The sequence below is a fragment of the Nestor notabilis genome, unplaced genomic scaffold (assembly GCF_000696875.1).
Source record: "Nestor notabilis isolate BGI_N333 unplaced genomic scaffold, ASM69687v1 scaffold5256, whole genome shotgun sequence".
Taxonomy (NCBI): Eukaryota; Metazoa; Chordata; class Aves; order Psittaciformes; family Psittacidae; genus Nestor; species Nestor notabilis.
The window spans coordinates 51380-76506 of NW_009933179.1; the positions used below are offsets into that span (position 1 = coordinate 51380).

At 40.0% G+C, this 25127-nt stretch overlaps 1 protein-coding gene across 1 annotated transcript in view; it reads right to left on the minus strand.

Moving 5' to 3' along the window:
* The window catches only part of LOC104407450 (A disintegrin and metalloproteinase with thrombospondin motifs 12-like), a gene marked incomplete at its 5' end in the record, with an annotated part of 33587 nt that extends 12473 nt beyond the window's left edge, over positions 1–21114 (minus strand). The window contains 5 exons of the mRNA XM_010016744.1: positions 882–2012; positions 5799–6009; positions 12062–12188; positions 19322–19463; positions 20870–21114. Of these exons, the coding sequence (XP_010015046.1) occupies positions 882–2012; positions 5799–6009; positions 12062–12188; positions 19322–19463; positions 20870–21114 (1856 nt within the window). The remainder of the gene's footprint in view (positions 1–881; positions 2013–5798; positions 6010–12061; positions 12189–19321; positions 19464–20869) is intronic.
* Between the last annotated feature and the right edge of the window lie 4013 nt (positions 21115–25127).

Sequence of the window (25127 nt, forward strand, 5' to 3'; positions counted from 1 at the left end):
TGTTGCAAACTAGATGTCACACCATTCCCCACCACTCTTTGGGCTCTGCCGTCCAGCCAGTTTCAAACCCAGCAGAGAATCCTCCTATCCAGGCCATGAGCAGCCAGTTTCTCCAGGAGAATACGGTGGGAGACAGTGTCAAATGCTTTACTGAAGTCCAAACAGTCCACAGCCTTTCCTCCTCAACCAGGCGGGCCACCTTGTTGTAGAAGAAGATCAGGTTGGTCAAGCAGGACCTGCCCTTCATGAGCCCATTCTGACTGGGCCTGATCCCCCCATTTCCCCGCATGTGCTTTATGATCCCACTTAGGATCATTTGGCCCATGACTTTCCTTGGCACGGAGCTCAGGCTGTCAGACTTGTAGTTTCCAGGGTCCTCCTTTCTGCCTTTTTTGTAGAGAAGCATCATACTGGCCAACTTCCAGTCCCCTGGGACCTGCCCACTAGACCAGGACTGCTGACAGAAGTATAATTTCGTACACTGGAGTAACCCTGGCTAGCTTCCAGTTATCAGGAACCTCCCCAGATTCTCAAGAACTTTGGCAGATGGTCAAGAGGGGTCCTGCCACAACATTAACTAACTCCTTCAGTACTCTGGGATGAATCCCATCAGGCCCCGTCGACTTGGAAACATTCAGTTGAGAAAATGTCAGTGTCCAGTTACGCATAGTTTTCCAGAATCCGTAAATACAGACATATTTTGCATAAGCAATCTAATATTGGATATTACAAGTTACCTATTTTTTTTGTGACAAGCATTGCATCTAAATGTATGACACTCAATTCAGACAACTGTAACAAACTAAGAAGCTTTATTTCCTCAGCAGTGGTTCAGACAGCAGTTCACACCCTCTACTTCTTATGAGTTAAAAATAACTTACCTCACTCCAGTTGCCTACTATCCAGTAGGCATCACCAGGCAAACTGTTGGATGTTATCAGGTGGCTGTTTTCTTTGACATTGGTTAAAGCACCCTCAGATGTTGCACTTTGGTTCCTGAGAGCATGCTCTAGAGCTGACAACTGTGTGCTGGTGGTTAGTGTCTCAGGCAGCTTCGTTTCTCTTCTGTTGTCAGTCTGATCTCTTGGTATGTGACCAAACACTGTGGGCATTGCTGTAACTGATGCTTGTGGGTCTAGTACTTGCAGTCCAATAAAATTTGCTCTTGTTGGAAATGCCAACCCTTGTGCTGCTCTGCTAACAGGAAGGAGAGTAGGAGGGTCTTGATGAGGAGATGCCGGCAGGGGCTGTGAAGTCACACTCTCATTTTGAAGGACAGAAGAGCCAGTATGCAGGGTTGTGCTCCTGGTTCTGATTTCAGGATTGAGTTCTGTGCCATAAAGGAGATCAATCGCTTTCCCACTGCCTCCAAGTGACCCATCCATGTCTTCAGATTCTTCAGTTAAGTAATCATAACTGGAAGTTACTTTTGGATTACTGGTAAAAGAGGAGATGGGAGTGTCCTCACTTCTTTGCACCTCACTCTCTACAGTAGAAAATGGCTCACTTTCAGAAATATTTTCACCATGCTTTATAATTGCAGTACTTAAGCTATTATGAAAAGGCCATGAAGTAGTATTTTGGTATGAACTATTTTCAGTAGAAACAACTGGATAATTGTAAACATCACTTGGTCCAGCAAAATTATTTTGTAATGTTCTGTTGGCTGTTCCTTCTTCTTCTTCTGAGACACTACCCAAACCAGAGGATGTAGGCAAACAGGATGTTACACTTTCAGGCTTGGGTACCTTTGTTGTTGTATGGGACCTTGGGCTTGGCATGGGTACTCTGCGAGAAGGACTCTGTTTGGGCTTAGTAGGTTTTTTTCTGATGATAATCTTTCCTCTTCTGGGTGCCAGTGGGGGTATGAGAAATCTTCCAGCAGAAGGACATTGCTGGAGACCACATAGGGCCTTAGAGTTCGGTCTCTTGGAAGTATCACAAGGCTCTTTGTTATTTTTGGCACAAGTGACATTACGAGTCCTTATTCCACCACCACAAGTAACTGTGCACTGCAAACAAAACAGAATTATTGCTATCTCCCCTTTTATTCTGCTGCACATAACAATAAAACTAAGTATCAAATGGCATCTGTTTATAATTAAGAATCATCATTATAAATAAGCAATAACAAAGCTTTTCCTGAGGAACAAGCCCTTTATCCTAGTGATGTTCTATCATGGAGCTCTTTCCAAACTTTTAGAACAGTAAATGTTGCCCTGGGGAAACAGCAGTGAAAAAAGACTACACAAAGTATGAAAGCAATATGCTAGAATTTTATTTCTTCAGTGAATCATAAAAGTTGTTTAGCCAGTACCTTTTCTACCAGCATTATAAAAAACAGACTAAAAACCTGCCATCAAAAACACACCTGACTGGCTCAGTGCTGGCTACAAAAAGTGCCACAAATCTGCTGTGATCATCCAGCAGCTCACAGATGTTTACTGATTTTATGAAATGGATTTTTCATTCAGTCTTAGTGCAACTACTACATGATGCCAGGGCTGCTAGTACGTCTCTCCTAAATTACAGACTACTGAAAGTAATTACTCTATCTGGGTTCTACTTAAATGGGAGCACTGTTTGTATAAAGGGTGCTGGAAGCTAAGGAGATGCAGTTTTTCTGTGATGTTTTTCACCCTCAGCCCCACAGGCACAGCCATGCCTTCACCAGCTGTTGCTCCAGTGAGGACTTGGGAAGATTTCAATACACTTCTCTGGTTTGAGGTGTTAAGGCTGGCTGACTGGAGATGTTAAATGCAACAGGCTGGAGGAAGTCTTCCTAGGATGTGAAAAAGCCTGACCAGCTAATTCAGCTAGCTTAAACCAGGTGCTTAAGTGATGAAGTGACGAATACTCCTACTGCCAGCATTTTAAAGCCCCTGGGATATCTAATCCTTTTTAGAGCTAGTCTAGGTCACAGGGCAGTAGAAACCCCAGTGACCTTGTTTTACTGAGACACTGTCTGTTGTTAACACTTGTAAAATAACTTCAGCTCTGCAGAAAAAGGAGCGGGGAAGAAAGCAAAGTAACCTCAGAGTAGGTAAGTTCATTAGCTGTTCTGTCTTCCTTGCACTTTCAGCTGTATAAAGTACTCAGAACTACGCAAGTTTACATGAGCTGCATTTGACTATGTTGCTGCTTACACAGAAATACATTTATCTTGTCAGACTTTGGCACTTGGATGATTTAGATCAGCATTTGTGTGAGTTAAAAGGAACATCCAACCTCATTAACTTTTTGGGGTAATGGCTGTCTTCCAGAACTAGCTTTGAAAATCTCTGCTTTAGACTACGGCCAAGTACTAAAAAGGTATTTCAGAATAGCTACAACATTCTATCCTAATTTTCTGCCTAATTAAGTACATTCAGCTTATAAAATATAGAATGATTTTCTAACAGCCAGATAAGTTCAGAGGGAAGTTATGCCTGTGTAAAATCTCTCCAGTACATTCAGCAAGAAAGAACATTCTGCAGTTAATAGTCTCCTGACAATACTTTCATTTCTGCAGGTGAAATAGTCTCTCTTATACTCCCCCCTCCCAATTTCTATTAATTTTTGTCAGTAACTTGCAAACACAAACCAATGACACAGGAGCACCAGCTATATTCTGTAATAGCATGCCATTTCTATATAATTGTACTGCTGGCCATGTAATCCCAAGTCTGGTTTTTCACAGGCAGTTAAAACACAGCGTCCACGCAGTTCACAAAACAATCAACATTCAGTCATGAGGGTTTGTGAGCAGCATAAACAGAATTAATACTGTTACAAAACTCTACTAGTTCATTATCTGAACCGGCTTTCAGGAACAGCGAGTTTGGTAAAAGAAGAAACAGAGCTGGGAGAAAGAAGGGAGAGGAATTTCCAAAAAGGAAACTTAATATTTTCAGTTGGAAGTGACCTACAGTGATTACCTAGGCTGACAGCCTGACCACTTCAGGGGTGACCATAAGTTAAGGGCATTGTCTAAATGTCTCTTAAACACTGACAGGCTTGGGGCATCGACCATCTCTCTGGGGAACCTGTTACAGTGTTTGACCAGAAAATGCTTCCTGATGTTCAGTCTAAACCTCTCCTGGTGCAGCTTTGAACCATTCCCACGTGTCCTATCACTGGATACCAGAGAGCAGAGCTCAGCATCCCCCTCTTCCCTTCCTTGGGAAGCTGCAGGAGATCAAGGAGGTCACCCCTCAGCCTCCTTCCTCCAAAGTAGACAAGCCCAGAGCCCTCTACCACTCCTCACAGGACGTTCCTTCCAGCCCTGTCACCAGCTCTGCTGCCTCCTCTGGACACATTCAGGCACCTTCACATCCTTCTTAAATGGTGGGTCCCAGCCCTCCCACAGTGCTCCAGGTGAGGCTGCACCAACACTGAACAGAGCAGGAGAACCACCTCTGCTGAGCGGCTGGTGATGCTGTGTCCGATGCACCCCAGGACGGGGTTTGCCCTCTTGGGGCACGGTGCTGACTCACACAGAGCCTGCTGCTGACCAGCATCCCAGAGATCCCTTCCTGCAGGGCTGCTCTCCAGACACTCCTCTCCTGATAGATGCTTAGGCCTGGCATTATTCCATCCTAGGTGCAAAATCCAGCATTTGGACTTGTTAGATTTCATTCCATTATGATTGCCCATTGCTCCAATCTATCTAGATCCCTCTGCCAGGCATCTTGTCCCTCAAAAGAGTCAACAGACACCCCACTCCCCCAATTTGGTATCCTCACCGAATTTGCTAATGGTGGGTTTGACTCATGCATCCATATCACTGGTCTTGGAAGTTTTGAAGAACTTAGTAAACTTCATTTTTATTGACACCTCAAATGGAAATTATTTGTTGTGCATTCGTCGTCATGACTGTCAGCTACACTAACAGCTAAACTAAAATTTGTGAGGTGAACCATGAACAAATTTTACTACAATACAGAATCAGAATAAAATAATTTAAAATGTCACATGACTCAAACCCTACTCCTTCCTGCTCCAGAAGAAGTGTCTTGGTGCATTTTTATTTTTCATGGGGATGTAGACTGCTCCACATGTTGGGGATCCTGAACTCTCCTGGCCTTCAATGGAAAGTGAAGATGTGAAACCCCTGTAGATACCAGCATCCTAATCAGAAGAAAGCTAAGAAGCATGAGGCACTTCCACAAATTAAAACCCATGACAAAGCACATCAAATAAGTGTTTCCTACTAACAGACACTGTAAAATATGTTGCAGTATATTTAAATAAATGTAGTATATTGCAGTCATCATTCTGATGACCTTGTATTCTGCACTTCATCAGCTGCCAGTGAAATAACTGCACAATATTTAATTAACTCTTCAGGATACACAGGCATTCTCGTGATTGTTAGGGCTTCAGATTAATACTAGAATTAAAAAGCTTTCATGCTATGGCAAAACCAGCAGAGCTATGGATGTAAGAGATATGAATGTAAAGAATGTAAAAATGCTTCTTTGTAGACCTACAGACATGACACAGCCGCCCCCCATCTAATCCACAGCAGTAATCAGTACTACACAGACTTTTTAGCAATGCAAGCATTTCTGTTTTACAGTCCCAAAAGCTCAGCAAGCCAAATCCCTAGAAACAGTTAACTTGCCACAGTTGCTAAGGTCCTCAGCAAATAGGGCAGGGTTTTTTTGCACACAATGGATTTGTTAAGACATGCTAACCATAAAAAAAAAAAAAGGCAAAAAGAGATCAGATCATTGCTGAGTATAATAGGTAATTTTGAAAAAAAAAACCCAAAAAAAACCCCAAAATGTTCAATGTTACAGTTGACATAAATATACCTCAGTCCAGTTGCTCACTGTCCAGTCAGATGGGCACAAGATATCTCTGTTGCACGACAGATGGGTCTTTGGCTTAAGAAGGTGCTGGCACTCTGTAACAGCCAGTGCCTGCTCATCAGATCCCACGGTCTGGATGCAAAGAACAGTTCGCTTCTTCTGGCCTGTTGGGCCACATGTGGTTGAACATTTCTGCCATTCTCCTGCCCACCATCTGAAAAAAAGGGGGTCAGAAACATCAGAAAACAATTCATCATAAGCATAGTATAGATAAGGTCAGAGATTACAAGAAGAACAAACAGCAATTTAAATTCTGGGTTCAGATGTTAACTTTTCCTCTTAAGTCCAGGTCACTCAAGCTTTCCCATCTGCCTTGTCCCAGACAATGACTGCAATATGCTGATTCTCAGACAGAAGCAGGCAGCAAGTATTATATTTTTACAATATATAAAAATCCACTGAGTAAATGGTCTTTCAAGCCAAATTTGAGGAACTGCTACCAAGTTTAGTTTATTTACTGTTTATTGTTGCTACCTCAGTACAGAAAGAGTTAACAAATAAGGATCACTGGAAGGTCTGTAATGATAGCACAGAAGTGAAGAAGGTGGTTCCCTCACACATATCTATGCAGCCAGTATTGCAGAAGTGCTCAAACTGATCCTGTATTACTTCCAGAAGGAGAAGCAGCAAGGCACACAGCCCCAAAAACCAAGCTAGTCAAACTTACCCTGTGTGCACCCACATGGGATCAGTGCCCTGCAGCACTGCACCTCTGGGCCTAGTCTCTGGATCTCCAATAGCATGGACTTTTTTGTACTTTGTTCCTTCACGAAGTAAAAATGAATCTCTCTCCTGATTAAAGACGGTCTTCTGTAGCATACTATGTCTAACATTAATCACTAGATGAGTGATGTTTCCTCTTCTGCAGTATTTTCCAATGCCAAACACCTTACTGACAAGAGTCATGCCCTTTATATTCAGTTTACCTTCATCTTTCCACAGCTTCACCCACCTATTTCTTCTCATGCTGACACAGAGTGGGTCAAATATCTGCATGCCTGCCTTCCATGATAACAAAGGAGGGAAAAAATTTACGGGTTTCTACTATTTTAGAAGCACTGGCAATAACTGCGACATTTGCATAAAGATTTGCACTTAAAAAAAGTCCTACAAAACCAAACAAGAATAGTCTTTTTCCTTCCAGTTCAGAATGCCCTAGGCACGAACATAGCTTCCAGCTGCTCTATAAAAAAATCTGGCCCAGCTGTAACTTTAAGCCCCAAAAGCTCCTAGACATTATTATTTTTCCCTGAGTTTTTAAGCAGGTCGTGATAAAGCCTTATGCTGAAAAACAAACAAGGACATATTTAGAAAACACCTTTCTAGACAGAAAGGCGGAAAAAATTGCTTTTGGCTTACAACCAACACCATTCTATTGTATTTTTTTCCTTTTAAAGTCAATGAACTTAGAGCAAAATAATCTCATACTGATAAATACGAAGTTCGACATCCAGTTTTACAACAGATTTTGTTTTCTTCACTTTGCTGACAATCCCTCACCGCCTTCCTCTGTAGTTTCCATGTTCCTTCTCTGTTTCCTGATTAATTTATTCTTTGGTTGTAATGAGCTCTCATTGATGTGGAAGACACTGATATCTATTCCTATTCATTAAAAAAAATCCTCAGAGCAATCAAGCTGTGCACACAGCTCATTTGTGCAACCATCTGGTCTTCTCCCAGGTACCTACACCTACCTTCCTTCCCTTTAGCTACGTATACACACAGTGTTTCCTTTTAAATTACCCAAGAAGCCCTTTGGGGCACAGACTGTTTTGCTGTATGCTCTAGAATGCAGCCCATTGCCACCACTACCCTGGCTGAGGCCTCTGGACATTGCTGTAATAAAAGAACAATTTATTTTTCTCCTTCTCCTGCCTTTCTTTGGGTTGTATCTTGATCTTCCAGGCTTCTTTAAACAGCAGAGGAAAACTAACAAGCCATTAAAGAGAAAAAGTGAGTGCACCTCAGCAGAACATATCAATAAAAAAGAGAAAAATATATTACCACAACCTGGATCAAGTAATTTCAGGGTTGTTTTCATCTCTTGCATCTTCTTTCCAATTTTATAAACTCTAGTATCTTGTAAATTACTGACACTCCAGCACAAATGCAATTTGGAAGTATGTGAATTGCCCTATTAATTTTATTGGAACCAGATCACATATTTCAGGCTATAGACATGATAAGATGACACCCCCTCCTTCTCCATTTTCAAATGACTCTAAGTGAGGTTTTAGGTTTATTTATTATTTCTTGTTTAAATACTGAACCCCTAACAGTAAATTATCAGAGCTTATTACAGAACCTATCTTGATCAGCAGTAATGGTGTACAATTAACTGCTACACACAAAACATTTTTTAAAGTCACTGAAGAAAGTAAGGTGCTCCTAAGTCAGGAAATCCCAGAGTTAAGATTTTATCCTATTGTGCCTTTATAGTGGTCAATCTTAAATTACATTTAGTCATGTGACTTTTTCTATAGAGTTCTTCCTCATTCAGTGCAGTTAATTGCCCAACACCATGTTGACCATACATACTTCAAAAAACTTGGTCTGACTGACAGCTTATTCTTATCAGTATCTGGAGTTTGTAATGATGCATTTTCCCATTTCCATTCCAGGGTACACGCATGTGCCTTAAACACTCACACATGAGAAAATTAACATGGAAGCACACGCACTCTTGTCTCTCCATGGTCCCTTGCACTAAGGACTTCCAAACTGCAGCATCCCAGCCAAAAGTTAAGAAAGGCAAGACATGGTTGGCAGAACATCTACCCCCCTTTTTTCTGTCCTGGTATGGGATGCCCCAAAGCAGGTCCTGGACCACACAGAAGGGAGCTGCACCTGCTTTGCGCACCTCTATTTATCTTGGCACTTCTGCTATATCCTTGCACTGCAAAGGCATAGCCAAAACTGGAGGTGACTGCTGAACACACATCCAGAATTGACATGGCAATTTGAGATCCAAACATGCAAGTTCTAAATTGAAATGATCAAGCTGTAGGATCTCCCAGCTGTAACCTAAAGAGAAGGGGGCACTGCCAGATAGACTTAGCTTTGAGCAGGTTATAAACAAGGCTTTCTTTAAATCACACATATAATAGAGGGATGCTTGGCAAAGAAAAGCATATGGGGAAGAAAACTAGTGGGTAGATGCGCTGATGCTGGTGAGAGACTGGGACAGTTGGTAGAAACTGAAGCCTGATGAGAGTTGCCATACAGCACTTGTTCCTACCTCTGGCTCCTGATGGTTAAATACCACTACTGCAACTGAGTGCTGCTTAAATATTAATGCATCACCTGATCCTTGCAAAGTGACAGGACTTGTCTTATCTCCACAGGCAGGCATAGCATGGGAAGATTATGGTAACAAACAAACAAGCAAGCAAAATGCTTGATTTGGGTAATTAATATGTGTGAGCACATGTTAAAAATAGCCTCAGTTAGTCTTCAGATGCAGCTGTGAGTGCTCAGCTATTCTGCAGTCCAGCCTGGAACTGAGGTAGGCAGAAAATCTGATTCTTTCAGGTGGCATCTCAAGCTGCCTTAAATGAGCCATATCTCTTTTCCCCATATGCTGAGTTACCAAGGTCTGTAACAATTAAGCCAGGACCGAACACCCTTGTCCATAAAGTCTTTATCTATAGCTAGATGATGTGTGCTGAATGAGGTACGGAACCTGTTGAAAAAGTAGCATGGGATTTTGAAAGTATTTGTTATATTCATGCCTACGGGGTTGAATATTCCCTCTCTCCCACTGTAGTATGCCACAACTGAGGGAATTGTCTTCTTTCACTATGGCACAGCAGATACATACCAACTGGGCACTGATTTTCACTCTGTGTATTTCACAGAATCAAGACTTCCTATTCTAGTTATGCTGTTGGGAGTCTACTAAGTAGTCTGGAACCAGGACAATACAGTAACAGCAGATAAAACCCAGAAGATGCCAAGTATTTGTAAGATTATCTATTCATGGTTACTCTGTTTAAGTGGTTAGTCAGCTTAAAAATGCTTCAGACAATTTTCTTTAAGGAGAGAGCAAAACTTTTGTTCAGAACACTGTAAGCAGTTAAAATCTCACTCTTTTTCTTCAAGTAGTATCTATTAATTTTTATCATTAATGCTCATAATGCTAAACACCTGCCTACCAAAGAAACATGTAACTGGAAACCATATTCCATAGCATAACATGGAAAAAAGCATATGTTTATGCTACTATCTCATTGCACTCTAGCTAAGCAATATGACTGAAGTTTTACTTGAGCGGTTGTATGACATTTTAACTCTCAGCTGTTCAGCCATCTTCGTTTTGTTCCGAGTCAACATGTGACATACATGTTTTGTGACGTTTTTAATATCTTGTTTTGCACCAGATTCTTTTAGTAGGAAGTGAGGGAAAAATAAATGCAGACCACCTAACAAACAAGCATGTTAGGACTTGAACTTCTCAGAAGCCTGTCACTTAAGCAGTTTATAATTAACTTCCTGAAATGGATTAATGAGATAAGATCCAATTTGTGAGAGTCGCAAACATGATAGTAATGTTATTTTTTAGTTGTAGCTACTGTTTGATAAATAGTCTAATTCTGATTTAGTGGCTATATTCACTACAATTTAGTACCTATATTCATCATTGCATGTTTTCCATCAGCAGAATTTAGCAGATCACAGGAGGGAGGTTTATGCAAGAACAACTTCCTTCTTCTTTTAGATAGGATGTTCCCATAATGAACCTGGTTCACTGCTGGCACGTGTGAGATCATCTCTCGGTTTGAGTTTCGTGGCTGCAGCAGCAACCAAGGGTCCCCTGCAGTGCTGTGTTTAACAGTACTGTCCTGAACTCTAGCACAGAGTTTAGCCACCTCTCTACAGAACACTTGGTCTTCAGCAGCTTCATATGAGTACTTTCTGAATAATGCAGTCACTTAGAACAAATGGGATAAATTGAGCTCATTTGGAACTTTGGCATAACTAGCACAGTTTATACTTGTTATAAATAAAAACCACCCCCATGTACGTGGGTAGCCTCCGCTCTTAACTAGCCAACTAGTTAAGAATTTTATCTATTATCAATTGATTTCCTAGCAATGTACAAAGAATTATGAAATGATAGTAGTTTATGCTTTTAACAGTCATTTTTAGAGGCTGCAAGCACAAAGATGCAATTCCCAGAGCAGGCATCATATCCTATTGAGAAAATACTTGGAAACAACTAATTAAACCAGCATCTATGCAGAATTCTTTACATTAAAGCTTCATGAAATTCATTGCTGGCAAATGTAACACAACACACTGTAAGGGAACCATTGTCATGACATTGATTTGGTTCTGATTTAACTAGAATTATTTGAAAAAGACTCATATACCATTGCAAACAGCATATAAACAATTTCTGAAGACAACAAAAGAACAAATGAAGATGTTCTGGTACCTAAAGCATGAAAGTAAACCGAATATTGATTCCTTCCGCAAATCTGTACCTATTTTACAAGATGTCACCTGAAACGCTTGCTGTGGTTGGCCTTCCTTACCCTACTCACTAAAATGGCAGAACAGAAAAAACAGATCTGAAGACAAATTAAAATAATGTTACAGGAATAGAAACATGATTCCCATGTGATCACAGAATAAAGAAAGCTGCATTTTGCTGAAAAGAAAAAATAAGGGAACATGATGAAAAGATGCCAAATAATAATAGTTATAGAGAACGTAAAATATTTAGTTACAGAAGTGGACATTTCCAATCATCCTCCCTCACAAAAAGGACAAATGAGTATTAAAACCCACAAAAGGAAAAACAGCATCAAAAGGCTTAAAAAACCCCTCTCTGCAAGTTAGTTATTGGTATACACAGTAATACCTTATCACTTTAGCTAAGACAGGAGTACAATTTTCAAAATAAGAAAAAAATCTATTTAGTTTTCAGGAAGACCTGCACTTAAACTGAACAAAAATACTACCCACACAGATCAGAGAGCAATCTTGGCCATTCCCAGCACAGACTGTTCAGTAATTTACATTAGAAACCTCTTAGAGCAGCTCACTCCTAATTTGTCCATTACTGGGTTTCTGCCATCTTGCTCTGAAATGACTGGGAGCTCTCACCCATAGACACCACACTAACCTGCGACTACAAACAACATCTTCCTTTGAATAAGGCTGCTATTTAACTCTACCAGAGCCCTCCCAGCATCTGTTACCTGGGTGGACAGTCTTTCTCATAGCACTTCTTTTGTCGCCCGTTTGGCTGTGTTGCTGGGTCGCAGAAGGAGTTTTTGATGGCTCCGCTTCCCTTCCGCATGCAGTGGGCAATCTGGCGCCGCACCCCTGCAACAGAAAGACACAAAAAATGGGAAAGTAATCCCTGTAGGCTGGGTATTTGCTGCAGAAATCCTCAAGGATGGGAGTACACATTGGTCATACTCCACATCCCAGAATACAGTAACAGCTCTCAAAGTCAGTGCTGCTGACTGCCTGAACTAAAGCAAGTATGAATGTCCTTTAATATAGCTGAAAAGGAGTTAACAGAGCTATTCTGGATCAGACAGCTCATAGAAAGCATCTTCCTGAATCTCAATTTAGTTGTCAGCCTCAAAAAGGGCTCCTGCAGGATCTGAAGCAGATTTAAAGAGCTATGAACAGTTCTTGGACTACCCACAGATAATAGGCAACACAGCAGCATCAGGCTATTCACAGTAAGTGTAGTTTTGTTGGTGTTTCTGTACTTCTGGGAAGACTGTTTAAGCAGAATACAGACTGGACTATATGAGCAAAACTAAGAACAGTAATCCATAGATAATAGTACTTGAGGAATAGGAACATATACTTATTCATATTCCTCTATACAGCAATGTCCCCATATGTCCTGGCTTTGGCTGTGATAGAAAACTAACTCCATCCCAGATGAAGCGAGGACACCAAAAATGGCAATTAAAATATATTTCCTAAAATTTCATGCTAGCATTAGGGCTATTTTGCTTTAAGCAATTTTACAGCGTTCCATTTTTCTTTCCTCTTAAAAATTTAACAATCTATGTACAAAAATAAATATAGAAAAACCAGAATATCAACTCTAATTCTAGGAAATCCAAAGCTAGCAACAGAGGTAACTTGTGGTGGGAGAACCAAGCATGGACTGTGTGCGTGAAGGAAAAGGTTGCAGTAAGATATTACTGAAAAAGGCCTTAACACCACAGAAGGAAACTTTAATTCATATTTGGGTCATTCCACAGAAGCAGATGGAAATATCCCTCTTTTTAGCACCTTAGGACATGAGGTATGTGAGGAAATGTTACAGCTTTTAGAGTACTTTAATACTTATGACCAAGACATGTAAGACAATTACGGTCAAAAGCATGGGGGTTGATGACTGAGACTCCTCTAATCACACATGAAGGTTGATTAACTAAAGCAAGGATTAGTTTCAACTACATGGGAGGATTAAGGGACGTCAGACCTGTGCTCCATTAATACCCTTCGCTGAAGCTTCCAAGCTCCAGGGTTGATTATGTGGAAGTAGCTGCATGACTTTGCAGCGTGGCTGGACATGGCACCCTCCTATTCCTAGGCGACTTCAAGCAGCAGAAAGCTTTTTTGTTCAGTGCAGGACTCCCAGGGAGCAGTGCTTTCTTTTATGCTAAGAAAAATGTAACTGGAATAGTTACCAACCTTCCTGCTAGTTGTAAACAAAGCAGTTCACAGAATTACGTTTCTGCCCCTTTCAAAATCAAGATCTGTTGCTGTTACAAACGCAAGTAAGAGAACTGTTTAGCTTTGATACATGTTTTAGTGTCATTTCAGCTGCTGTAACTCACTTTAAAACCACTATAAACTTTTGCAAATGTTTTGTTTTGAGGCAGTCCATTCTCGTAAAATATTTGCTGATCGCTGGCATCCATAAATTAATTTATTCACACAATTTTTATTACGGAAGTTATGTGAACTCCAACTGTGGTTTCAAAATTTGGAAAGTTCTGGAATGGATGTACATATTTAAATAAGCTATAAACACACAGTTTTTTCATTATGACTATGTACAGTTCAGTTCCAAAAAGCTGTGAGGAATCCTATATGCACATACTGATACACACATATATGTGGTTATACACAGAATGACGTAACGAAACACTTGTTTCTTTTCATCTTGAGCAAGTTGAACTAGAAAACATTGCAGAAGTAGAAAACCAGTCATCTTGCACTGACCATGCCCTACTAAACATTTACAGAGCTATGTAACTTAAATGTGTAATATCCTATTTAAGTCACAGATTAAAAATTCTCGATCTATTTAAAAATCAGTAACACCATTTCTGTATGGCTCTGGGAAGGCAGCTGTTTTCCTCCCTTCATCTCTTTTACATCTCTCTGACCTCAGTGCTAACTAGTCCACAGCTGTTTTGCATGCACGAAGGTGCTGGCTGTATTCATCAGGACACTGTCTCTTGGTCATTATACCACTACAAAGATCCTGCTTTTTCCTCTGGAGTGGGAACATCCCATTCATTTCTACTCGCCTCAGCAGTCATTTGTAGTCCTTCCCACACCCATGTTTTCTTTACAGAGAAGTGTACCATCACAGCTGTATTAAGTGGTACCTCTCTGTAGTAATTCATCTCTAATGCAGGATTTTTCAGATGGGAGGTGGACCCACCGGGCTCCTGATTTCTCTCTTACTTTGGGAAAAAAAGTGCAAGTTTAAAATTATTTGGGTGTGGAATGTTTTTGAAACAGAGATTAGAAATCTGTTGGCTGCATAGCCTCAGTCTGGGCAAAAGCAAGACTGAGTAGAATAGAAAGTAAGGATCAGAAGCAACCATACAAAATGTGTATGCAAAAGAGAGTATTTGATTTTAAAACTAATTTGAACACATAATTATCTAAGTTGTGCATCAAATCAGATGCTCCGCAAGGAGTTCACTTTGTATTTGAATGAACAAATTCTATTCAGTGCAAGCACAAGTTATGCACACAATGCAAGAGCCAACCCTTACGTTCTCAGTGTTAAAAAACTTAGACCCATAAAACCAAAGGAAAAGATAATGACCTTTTTTTTCCTAAAATCAATGCTACAAGTTTGGTAGTACATTTCAGTTCAGGAACACGTGGAGGTAATTTTGCAAAGTAGCCCGACAACAGTTGCGAAGGATTTAGATGGCACATAACAACCCCCAAACAAATCTTACAGTTAAATCCTTTTGCAAAGCTTTGAGAATTTGTCAATTACTGATGCTATCTATGGAGAAATACATTGTTGAGATTGCCTAATATGATCTCCCTTAGTTGCATCTGTGCCGTGCTTTGCTTCTTGTTACGTTTAATGTCATTCAAAGCTAGTTCTAAGAAACATGATTAAAGCCTTTAGAGAAGGATGAAGGACTCATTATTTCTAATGGAACATTATTTAAATAAAAAACAATGGGTAGCTGGTCTAGAAAAAAAACTCAGGGAAACATTTAAGTCAATCTTCCTATAAAAACAGTTTAAGGGCTTTACACTGCTGTCTTGACAGTAGGCTCTGGAGGGACAGGCTCTCAGCCAGACGGTGCAGCAGTTTGCAAGACACTGTCTGGTGTGCTCACATACCAACTGCAAAGCAATTTCCTTCTGCATAAAGTGAATGGCAGGCAGAGAGTCAAACTGCCCTACAGTGAGGACACAGCAAGGCTTATGATTTTTAATATAAAATATCCCCTTCAGCATTTGTTTGCCATGAAATGGGTTGCAATGTAATTACTAAACCACCTTCTACATTGCAAGTGGATATCAGGTATTGCAATGTGTTCTCCTTTTCCCTGCATGCATTATAAGAAAACATTGACTTTCCAGACAGTATTTTTTCCCTGTTAAATGGTGTTATTGTAGAATGGCCAGAGACACTCTTTAAGACTACAGAAGACAGGGGCAGATGAAGGAAATTAAGGAAAACATAAGCACATTTGCACCTTCTCTTTCTCAGCTGCAATGGAGTTGGGGAAGGATATGGGTCAGGGCAAAAGACCAAGAATCTTTAGGAAAATATCTTTAGGGAGCTGCTCTGGGTTAATTCCAAGAAGGGACAGCTTCACCCTACAAAAACATTATTCATCACTGGGACTTTTTCCAGGTACACTTCCCTTGAATAAGGAGCTGTATCATAGGGCTAAAACCGTAATTTTTATCTTAAGAAAGATGAGGCTTTCCTGAAAAAGACCATTTTGTAGTCCCATTTGTCCCCCTTAGCTTCACTCTCTTGGCTCCAGAAAGCATTTGTTTGTGTTTTCCTGATCTCTGTGGCTACAATAGGCCAAAGTGCCCTTGGATTTACTGCTGCCATACTGACCACTTGTGATGAGAGGCCCTATGCTGAATCTTTAGGTAGGTTCAAGTTTCACTTTTCTTGGCCCACCCTTTTACCCTGAGAAACAATTGGTTTATTATTTACCAAATGATAATGGCAAAATTCTTTGAAGGTTATTTTACTTCAGACTGAAAAAATGCAACTTTTCTTATCTCCTTCACCCTCACTGCAGGCTTGTCTTCAGTAGACTTGTCATGCAGCACACCCATAGAAGATGATCTTGTCTACTTCAATACACTTTTTTCTCACAAACCTTTCAAAACTCTTCAAATGCCTGAGATTTGGCAGTACTGTTACTGCTCTGTTACTGCCAACAGCAATAAATTCTGAATCTAAACAGAGGGTACGTTCAGATAAAATCAATCTCATCATTCAAAGTCGGAAGGAAATTCTGTGGAAGTCAGAGAAAAGTTTTGCTTAATCCAGCAACATTGGGGACATTTAGTTCTGCCCTTATTCTGCCTCTTGGCCCCAAACTGAACTGAACACAATAATGCTTAACTGTATGAAATTTTCTGGTTCTAGGTCAAAAATCATTACTATGCCCATATTCTCTGCTAAAAGTAGCAAGACTTTAAATTTAGAGTTTCCAAATTTCCATATGATGAAGAGGTAACATTTTTCAAATGCAGCTTGCATGCTGCTCCAGGTATTTTTGCTGATGTGTTTATGCTCTGACCATTCAGCCATAAACCTTCTGCATTTCTACACCAGTGTGGTGCTTAGGAGGGCCACCTAGCTCAGATTCAGTGCCTAGCTACTATGACAACAACACTGCTGGTCCACATTCAGTCAGCCCAGAATACACCAGATTAAGCATTGGGTACCTGCAGAAAATTGCAGACAGACCGTAATATCAGAGCTCCCCCAGTTCAAGTGATGCACTGAAGCTCTGTGCTAGGGTTTCCCTTTTTTCTGGGCAGGAAGTTAAGTGACAATACCCTGACTGCATCATATATTAGCAGATTACATCCTCCTTTAGACCTGTTCAGTTACTTTTAGAAATGTCTGCATCTCAGATGAAAGACAGCAAAGGGTCTATTAATTTATTTTCTCCTGTACATGAAGGAATGCAGAGAACTGGGAAGGCTTCTGTGCTGTTTTTGAATTATGATGCACCTCTTGGCTCCCCTGCCATCTCATGCCGGTAAGTCCACAATCTTGCCTGAAACATATCATTTCTGCTTATGCAAAGCAAAAGCCAATGTGCTCAAGAAACATTTATTAAGAACGCAAAGACAGCAAACAAGGGAAGCCACTTATTAAATAAAAACTGGAAAAAAACCCCAAAACATATCCTGCATTATTTTAAGTAATCCATGTGGCAGTTAGAAATAAAAGCCAAGTCACACAATTCTTTAGCAAGAAGGTAGTACATAGGAATACAATTTACTCAGTGAGAAACAGTTCTGGGAAAAGTGCAGCTAATGTAAAAAAACAAAAAACCCAAACAAAGAAATAAAAACCCACAAAAACCCCAAACAAACCAACCAACCAACCAAATCAACCCAAAACCAAAATACTCCACCAGAACAACATAATAAACAGCCTAGTAAGATTCCCTCCCTCCCTCCCCTGCTTCTGTTCTCATGCTAATTGTTACATTAAACCCTGTTCACAACTGGGTATCAGAACTAAAACATGCAATTAAGGAAAACACTTGGTTTAGGTACCTATTTAAATAAAACGTTGGCTTTTTTCCACTAAACAGAACACACATGTTGTTTTGTGACAGACTCTTCTCAAACAGCCAAACAAAAAACACCCAAAAAACCCTCCAAATAAACAAAAACCCACCACAAATATCTGCACAAACACATATATACATGGATGTACAAACATCTTTGTAATATGCCTTATATATATATTTATTTTTATAATACAGGAATGCTATTGGAATGGGGTAGTTTACACTATTATTCTAAAATTCTTCTTCTAATCTAATATTATGGGCAGATAATGCCCTTTATTCAAACTACTGAAATCATATTATTATAGTGTCTTCTCTGACAGGAAAGATTAACAAATTGTTATTCCTGTAATCAACACTGCTTCTAGATTCCCACTGAGATTTGTTACATTTGTTTGTCTTTTTCTTCTGGAAAGTAGTTAATGAAAGCACTAATTATCAAAAAACACTGGCAACACCCTATCATTAGAAAGAGAAAAGGCTTGTTTTGTATTGTATGTCCAATGACTGTAACATTAATCTTCTCCTGTTCTGTACAGTTTTCACACAGTAAAAGCACAAGGTACCCATCCTATCTCCAAGACTCTTCCGTTTTGTGAAACTTAAGAACTAGTTCAGATGGGAGGCTGAAATCTCTTCCCCCCAAGCACAGATCTCCTTTCACACACATATTTCTCATCTTTTAAACATCATTCCTGCAAAGAATGGATAAAAACCTTTAACTTTCATAAAGAAACCATCAGTCTTTTTATCATTATTGATCTACTGCAAGCATTAACTTCATCTCGCTGGTCTGTTAACTACTTTAAATAAAGTTTTCCTGCTCGCATTTGCAGTCTATTACCAAAGGCAAACTTCTGGACCTGTTCTCAGATCCTACTTCATGGTTGTCACTGGTTGTCTGGTTTAACATGGTGCACAGAACTACTTATAACTGCAGCTGTTCCAAAGCCCCTGTACTGAGAGTGGCAAAGACATGTAAGTTCTCAAGACTGATTTTAAGAAAATACTTACTGAGAAATGCCAAAATAATACTGCTGCTTATCAAGGCAGGACAGAAATGGAGAACATTTTTTGTAGTTGACATATTGGATAGACTCAGTAGGGAAACTAGAGTAGGTCATAGATCAGTAAGTGCTAGGAAACAGGGTTACTGTGAACAATATTGACAACAAATTATGAGGAAACTGTAGTCTTTCATTTTGGTTGTCAGAGTTTGAGAATGTCACAGCAGGTATCAGAGAAACCTATTTGCCTTAAACGATTTAATAACATTTTATTTTAAAGCCAAAATATATTAGTGTGACCATGTGATCGGATTTCCCACCAGATGCAGATTAAAGAACCTAACCTCTTTGAGGATGCTGTCTGGATAACTTAAAGATAAGATCTGCCAGTTATGAAGACAAACAGAAAAAGGAAGTGAAGAATTACCTCTTCCACATGTAACACTGCAGGCTGTCCAGTCTCCATACTGCCAAAAATACTCTGGCTCTTCAATCTCATTCTCATGACTTTCTTCTTTACGTATAGTATATTCATACTTGATTCCAGGATTAGTTTCCTGAAAAAGTAGCTAGAAAAAGAGTGTGGTTTATTTAATTACCTATGATATTAATAAGCTACTGGCCCAAAGCTTCCAAAGCACGAAAACAGAAGAATCAGCAAGGTTTAAAGCAGCCCATTTTGAAGCCTAATATGAGTTCAGGAAAGCAGACTGGCAAAACTTCCATTCATGCGCTGACATTGGCATACGTGTATCTTTCTAAGTAAGACACAGTTGTTTCTCATGCACTTTTGCAAGCAGTAAGTAGGAGTAAGTGGGTCAGCATAATTAGTATCCTATCGACTGTAGGAAAAGATAAGGCGAAGACCATCCAGGCCACTGCCTGGATGTGCTGCTGATTAAAAGCCATTGCCTATCACCATTGTAAATTATAATTTCCCTACCCTTCTGACATAGCTGTTACAAAACAACTACTAGGTCAGAAATTTTCAGACTTTATTCAGACACTTCCTGAATATTAATTTCAGTGTTTCTGGTTTAAGAAGGAAAATTGCAGTTAAGAAGAGCCACACAAGAAATTCACAATTTGTTGATGAGAGGGAAAAAAGAGAAACAACGGTTGGACTCGATGATCCTAAAGGTCTTTTCCAACCTAGTTGATTCTATGATCACCAAGGAAAAAAAGTCTTCAGCAATGAACTTCTACTCTTCATCCTAATTGTTTCCTTGACCATGTTACTGACAGTGAAGATCTGATCTTCTCATCACACATTCAAAGTGTGAAAGTGGATACCATCACACCCCTAATACTTCTAATTGTATGGTGGATACACAGGTAAACAAGCCAGGAAAGATAGAGAACAAAGTGTAAATTTTTACAGAATTAACAGAAGCTGGTTATGTTTAAGTTAGAATCTGTAAAGCAACAAAAAAGAAACAAAAGGGAGCAATCTCAATGGATGCTAAAAGGATCCATTTCACAAATCATAAAGGTCCACCTATGTAATGCTGCATTTTCTTGGTCAGTGCAAGCTGTCACAGCTCTCAGCCTTCCCCAGCTCTCCCTGTTCACAGCCTGACAGCAGTTTCCTTTTTGTGATAAACAGTAAGTGAGCCTGGTTCACATCACAGCCACATGTTGGTCTAACCTGGCACAAGATGCAAGGAAGTCTGGGCAAAGGACTGACAAACTACAGATGGAAGGATCCCTATCCTAGTGGCAGCACTGGATTATACCAGCTTCTAATAATCATTGGACTGTGACACTGGACATATATTTTCAGGCAGAATGAACAACCCTCTAAAGTAAAGTGTTTATTTCTCTCCAAAATAGCTCAACTTCATTTTTGCAAGATGGCATGCTATTAGACTGGTTTATATAAAAATGTACGTATTTTTCCAGCCTCAGCTTCAGAGCCTTAGCACATTCTGCTGCCATTCAAACCCAGCAAGTTCCATGGCCATCCCCTATTTACCTGAATCCATACTGATTCATTGGTGGGTCCTGGAGCAGTCAGATTTTCTAGATCCCCTGTTCTGTCATACTGAAATATCGTGCCTGCCACTTTGTATTCCCCATTCCACTGGATGATAAAGCCTCCATTCAGGTAATATTTTTCTGGGTCTTTGCTTCGCACAGCAAGGAAGTTTCCTGCTTCTGCAACTTCCATGACTTTGATTCCCCTTGCACCTTTCGGAATTAGCCCAATATCAACGTATCCTAAGAGACAAGAAAGGTTCATGGAGGTGAACAACAAAAATATCATTGCATTTTACTTATGTATAAGATTATTAAAATTAGAACTTTGATTAAAAATATATACAAATGTGCTATGACAGAGCTTCTATTTCAGCTAGCTAATAGTGTGACTTTCCAAGTCAGGTATTCTAGTATTGGCTGGGGAATACAAATACACGTTCTGTTTAGGCAGCGACAGTAGCATTTAGAAGGGATGTGGAGGTGAATGATTTTCTGAGCTGCACCAGGGGAAATCTACTTCACAGCTGAGCATCAGCATCTCCATAACCACACCCAAGGGCTCTGGCATAACACAGTGTGAGTCATCTGGAGAAATGCCAGGGAGTCCCAGCAAGATACAGTCTGTTGTGAGAAAGGCTTTTCCAATTTGCAAGGAATGTTTTCATCTGTCACCAGCGCCCTGGTATGTACGTAATTCCATGTACCTTCTCTTAAGTCATTTAACTTCTCGATGACTGTTTCCTGTAGATAGCCTTGCTACAAAAAACTCGATACTATTCAAACACCTTCAATTACTACAATCCATTGAACACATTTTTATAAACTACTGATTTTCATAAGGAAGTTCAACAGCTCTTCATGCATAAAATGGTCTCTAAAAAGAGATTTTTAGTATGTGTGTCAAGAACAAACCCAGCGCATCTTAAAGAATTTTGTTTGCACCACAGGCAAAATATGACAGCAGGCTTTGTTCTCACCTTACAGGGAACTGCTACTGCTATTGCTACTGAACTGTAAAACAGGAAGTTCACATAGCAATTTGAACAGAAACTCTGATACCTTTCTTGGTATTGCTCTTGGTTGGGCTTTAAGAATTGGATGGATGACAGCTCTATAAGCAGGTGCCCTGGGAGTGTGAGTTGGAGTCTGTGCTTGTTTACTTCAGGATCAGAACATATGCTGTACATACTTACACGCTGTACAACAACCTACTGTTGTAAATAAGTGTCCTGAAGTCTTTACCTTCTGAATTTCCTTGCAGCTCTTTTGTGGGCTGACAAGTATTGGTTCTAATGTCTAATACATTTTTTACGGTACAACAAAAGGATCTGTCTACCTCAGACCCTTCTTTATTATCTTACTAATACATAATTCTACTCCCCTTGCTCCTGGCAATTAATGTTCAAGAGGGTTCTTGTTTTCAGGTTGTCACCACCTGCAAGTTTCCCAGACTGACTGTGGAAATCCAACTTTTCATAAGCGAAGGGAATAACAGTATCTGGAGGATTAGTGAATAACTTCTATTATAGGAAACCAGTGGTCTATGTTTATCACAAATATCCAAGGTATAATGATTCTCCCAAATGTTCTATTCATTTAGATATGTTACAAACACAGTGCGTGACCATGTAAGCAAAGACTTGATTAGAAGGCGTACTCACAAGTCAGCCAAATTAACACAGCCTGGAAAATCTCAATTGTGTCACGTCCTCACGGTTTAGCTTTGCAATGTTGGTGTCCTTTTCCAGGAGAGTTTTTGGTTGGCTTTTTTTTTTTAATAGAATTAGAATAACATTTGTTCAAAACACAAAGTATAAAACCAATAAAATATATTTTTCTTTCTGTTGTAACATAAAATCTGTATCCTCTGAAGTTTTTGCACAATTATGTTTGCCTGAGTCACCTGCTGTTGCTCATAAGCCTGATTTGAAATGTATTGCAACTATCTGGTCACAGATATTATATTTGCTCAGTGTACCACACTCACTTTTCCCTGGCCCTTGCTTTTTTTGACTAGCTAAATTACATCCTGATTCCCCAGAAACTCAGACTAATTCACAGTGAATGTTACGTGCTTTTGAAAGCAAATCTAATCAGCAGCAAGCTTTTGAGTTTGTCACTCAACACAATAAATTTTTGTTTGAAAGTATATGGATGGTGTTTATATAATTGTTCATGATTATATGGCTTCATCTGATAAGGATCGAGAGATCCAAGGTTCAATAACAGTCAAAATGTCAGCTAACCTACCTGCTGTGCTCATTAAATCCTGGAGCATCCATATTGTGGGTGCTATCACACACCCGTGAGATGGCAACTCTCAGACACTATTGATCTTTCCCTTTTTAATTAAAATCAAATCTATATGCTCCTAACACAGACAAGAATACAACATGAATAAATTCACGCAACCCTTGCTGTAGGCACAGCTCTATCAGCACTGAAGAACTTGTTTCTCTTTTCCCATTACTGCGAGAGAGGAGTAATTTCACTCTGGTTGTTGGCACAGTACTGCAGACCAGATGATAATCAGATCTCGCTATTCCTCCTTATCACAACAGCTCTCATCCTGCTCTCCAGTTTATTGTTTCTGCAAGCTTTTCTGTCTTAAAAATACATGTTCCCGAGGCATGATTTTTCTCTAAGCCAGGCTCTAGGCACTACCATACGAATATCATGTGGAAAACAGCACAGGCTCCTGGTGGCATACTGTGTTTGCAAGTCAAGGTATGGTTGTATACAGCTTCCAGAGGGAGCACTGCAGTGTGTAATGGTAATGGGGAAAAAAATTATAGTCTAGAGACAGTATCCTAAGCGAGGATCCAGGAGACCTTTCAGTCTCCCAGGTCAACATTTGCATCATGGCTATGTCCAGACCCCATCTTGGGGTTAGGTTCAGGCATGTGCCAGATCTATGTCTGCAATTTGGTTGCCTGGAAAGGGAACAAGAGTAGCAGGAAGACCACAGCAGATGTTGATTCAGTGCCAGCCTGGTGGGTGAGGAGATAACGGGACTGGTATAAACCTCCAGGTTAGGGTGAGTAAACTTCCACAGTTTTCTTGTTTGCCCATCACTGCTAAAATTTTGCCCTTCACAAACAAAAGGGTGAAGACACGACAATTACCCATCCTCCTGACCACCACTTGTTACCTAGCCTCTCCTCCTTCCCAGGCAGATCCCATTGTCTCATCCTCACATCCTCATTCCCCCTTTTTGTTATCCATTTACTCCACACTCCCTGCACTTCCCACATTCCTACACCTGTGTCCCTTGTGCCTTTCTCCTACTCCAACACTTCTCATTCAGCAACACAATTAATTCTCCTTCTGAAAGAGTTTCCACGCCTTGCAAACGTTCTGCTGTACACACTAACACTCCTTTGCAGTTATCACAACAACATCAGTAAGAACAAGGATTTAGTTTATTTAGTGCATTAGGACTAGTATTTATTTTAGATACTCTATCTAAAATTAAAAGCTAGATGACTTCTAGCTTAACAACAGGAGAGCTTGTGACTTTTTTACCCACGCCTAGACCTTGTTTTTCAAAGGCCTGCTCATGTTGCAACCTTTCTGCAATATGAATTTGTTTGAAGCAGCTTAAAAGATTTCGAAACTCCTGAAAATGAGGTGCAGGCCAGGTGCTTGCTAATATTAGTGCCAACAGCCGAGACCATTTGTGCACATCACACCTCTGATTTGTTTTCTATCATGAAACTCTATTGTAGTCTGTTACACAGATGATGCTGCCATTCCTTTGGCTGTTTTGGAAGCCCCTTGATTGCTATTCCCATTTTGCATCCACAGGAAAGACAAATGATTTTTTAAAAAATCCAAGTAATAATAAAATATAAAAATATTCTTAAACCTTTCTTTCTGAGCATGAGGCAATAAGACTTCAGGTAAAAGTGATCACCCTGCCCTGCAGTGAAAGGCTGACTTATTAAAACTCTTTTCTAGCATATCATTGGTCTGACCTGGCAACCTCGCTTCCAGACAGAATACACAGTGCTGCAGCACCAGACTCAAGGAAGTCCCTACTGAACTTAGGTTTTGCGTAAAGCTTTCAGTCAAAATATGCTAGCTTTGATTTTTTATCTCTCTGTGTCACTAAACATATCAAAACTCTTCAAATCTTCCTCATCAGTGACTGGAAGCATGCTTTGGTCCAGTTTTGTTACCTATACTGAATTTATGAGCCTTAAGTCTCATACTTCTGTACACAGTTGTCGTGGTTCAAGCCCAGCCGGCAA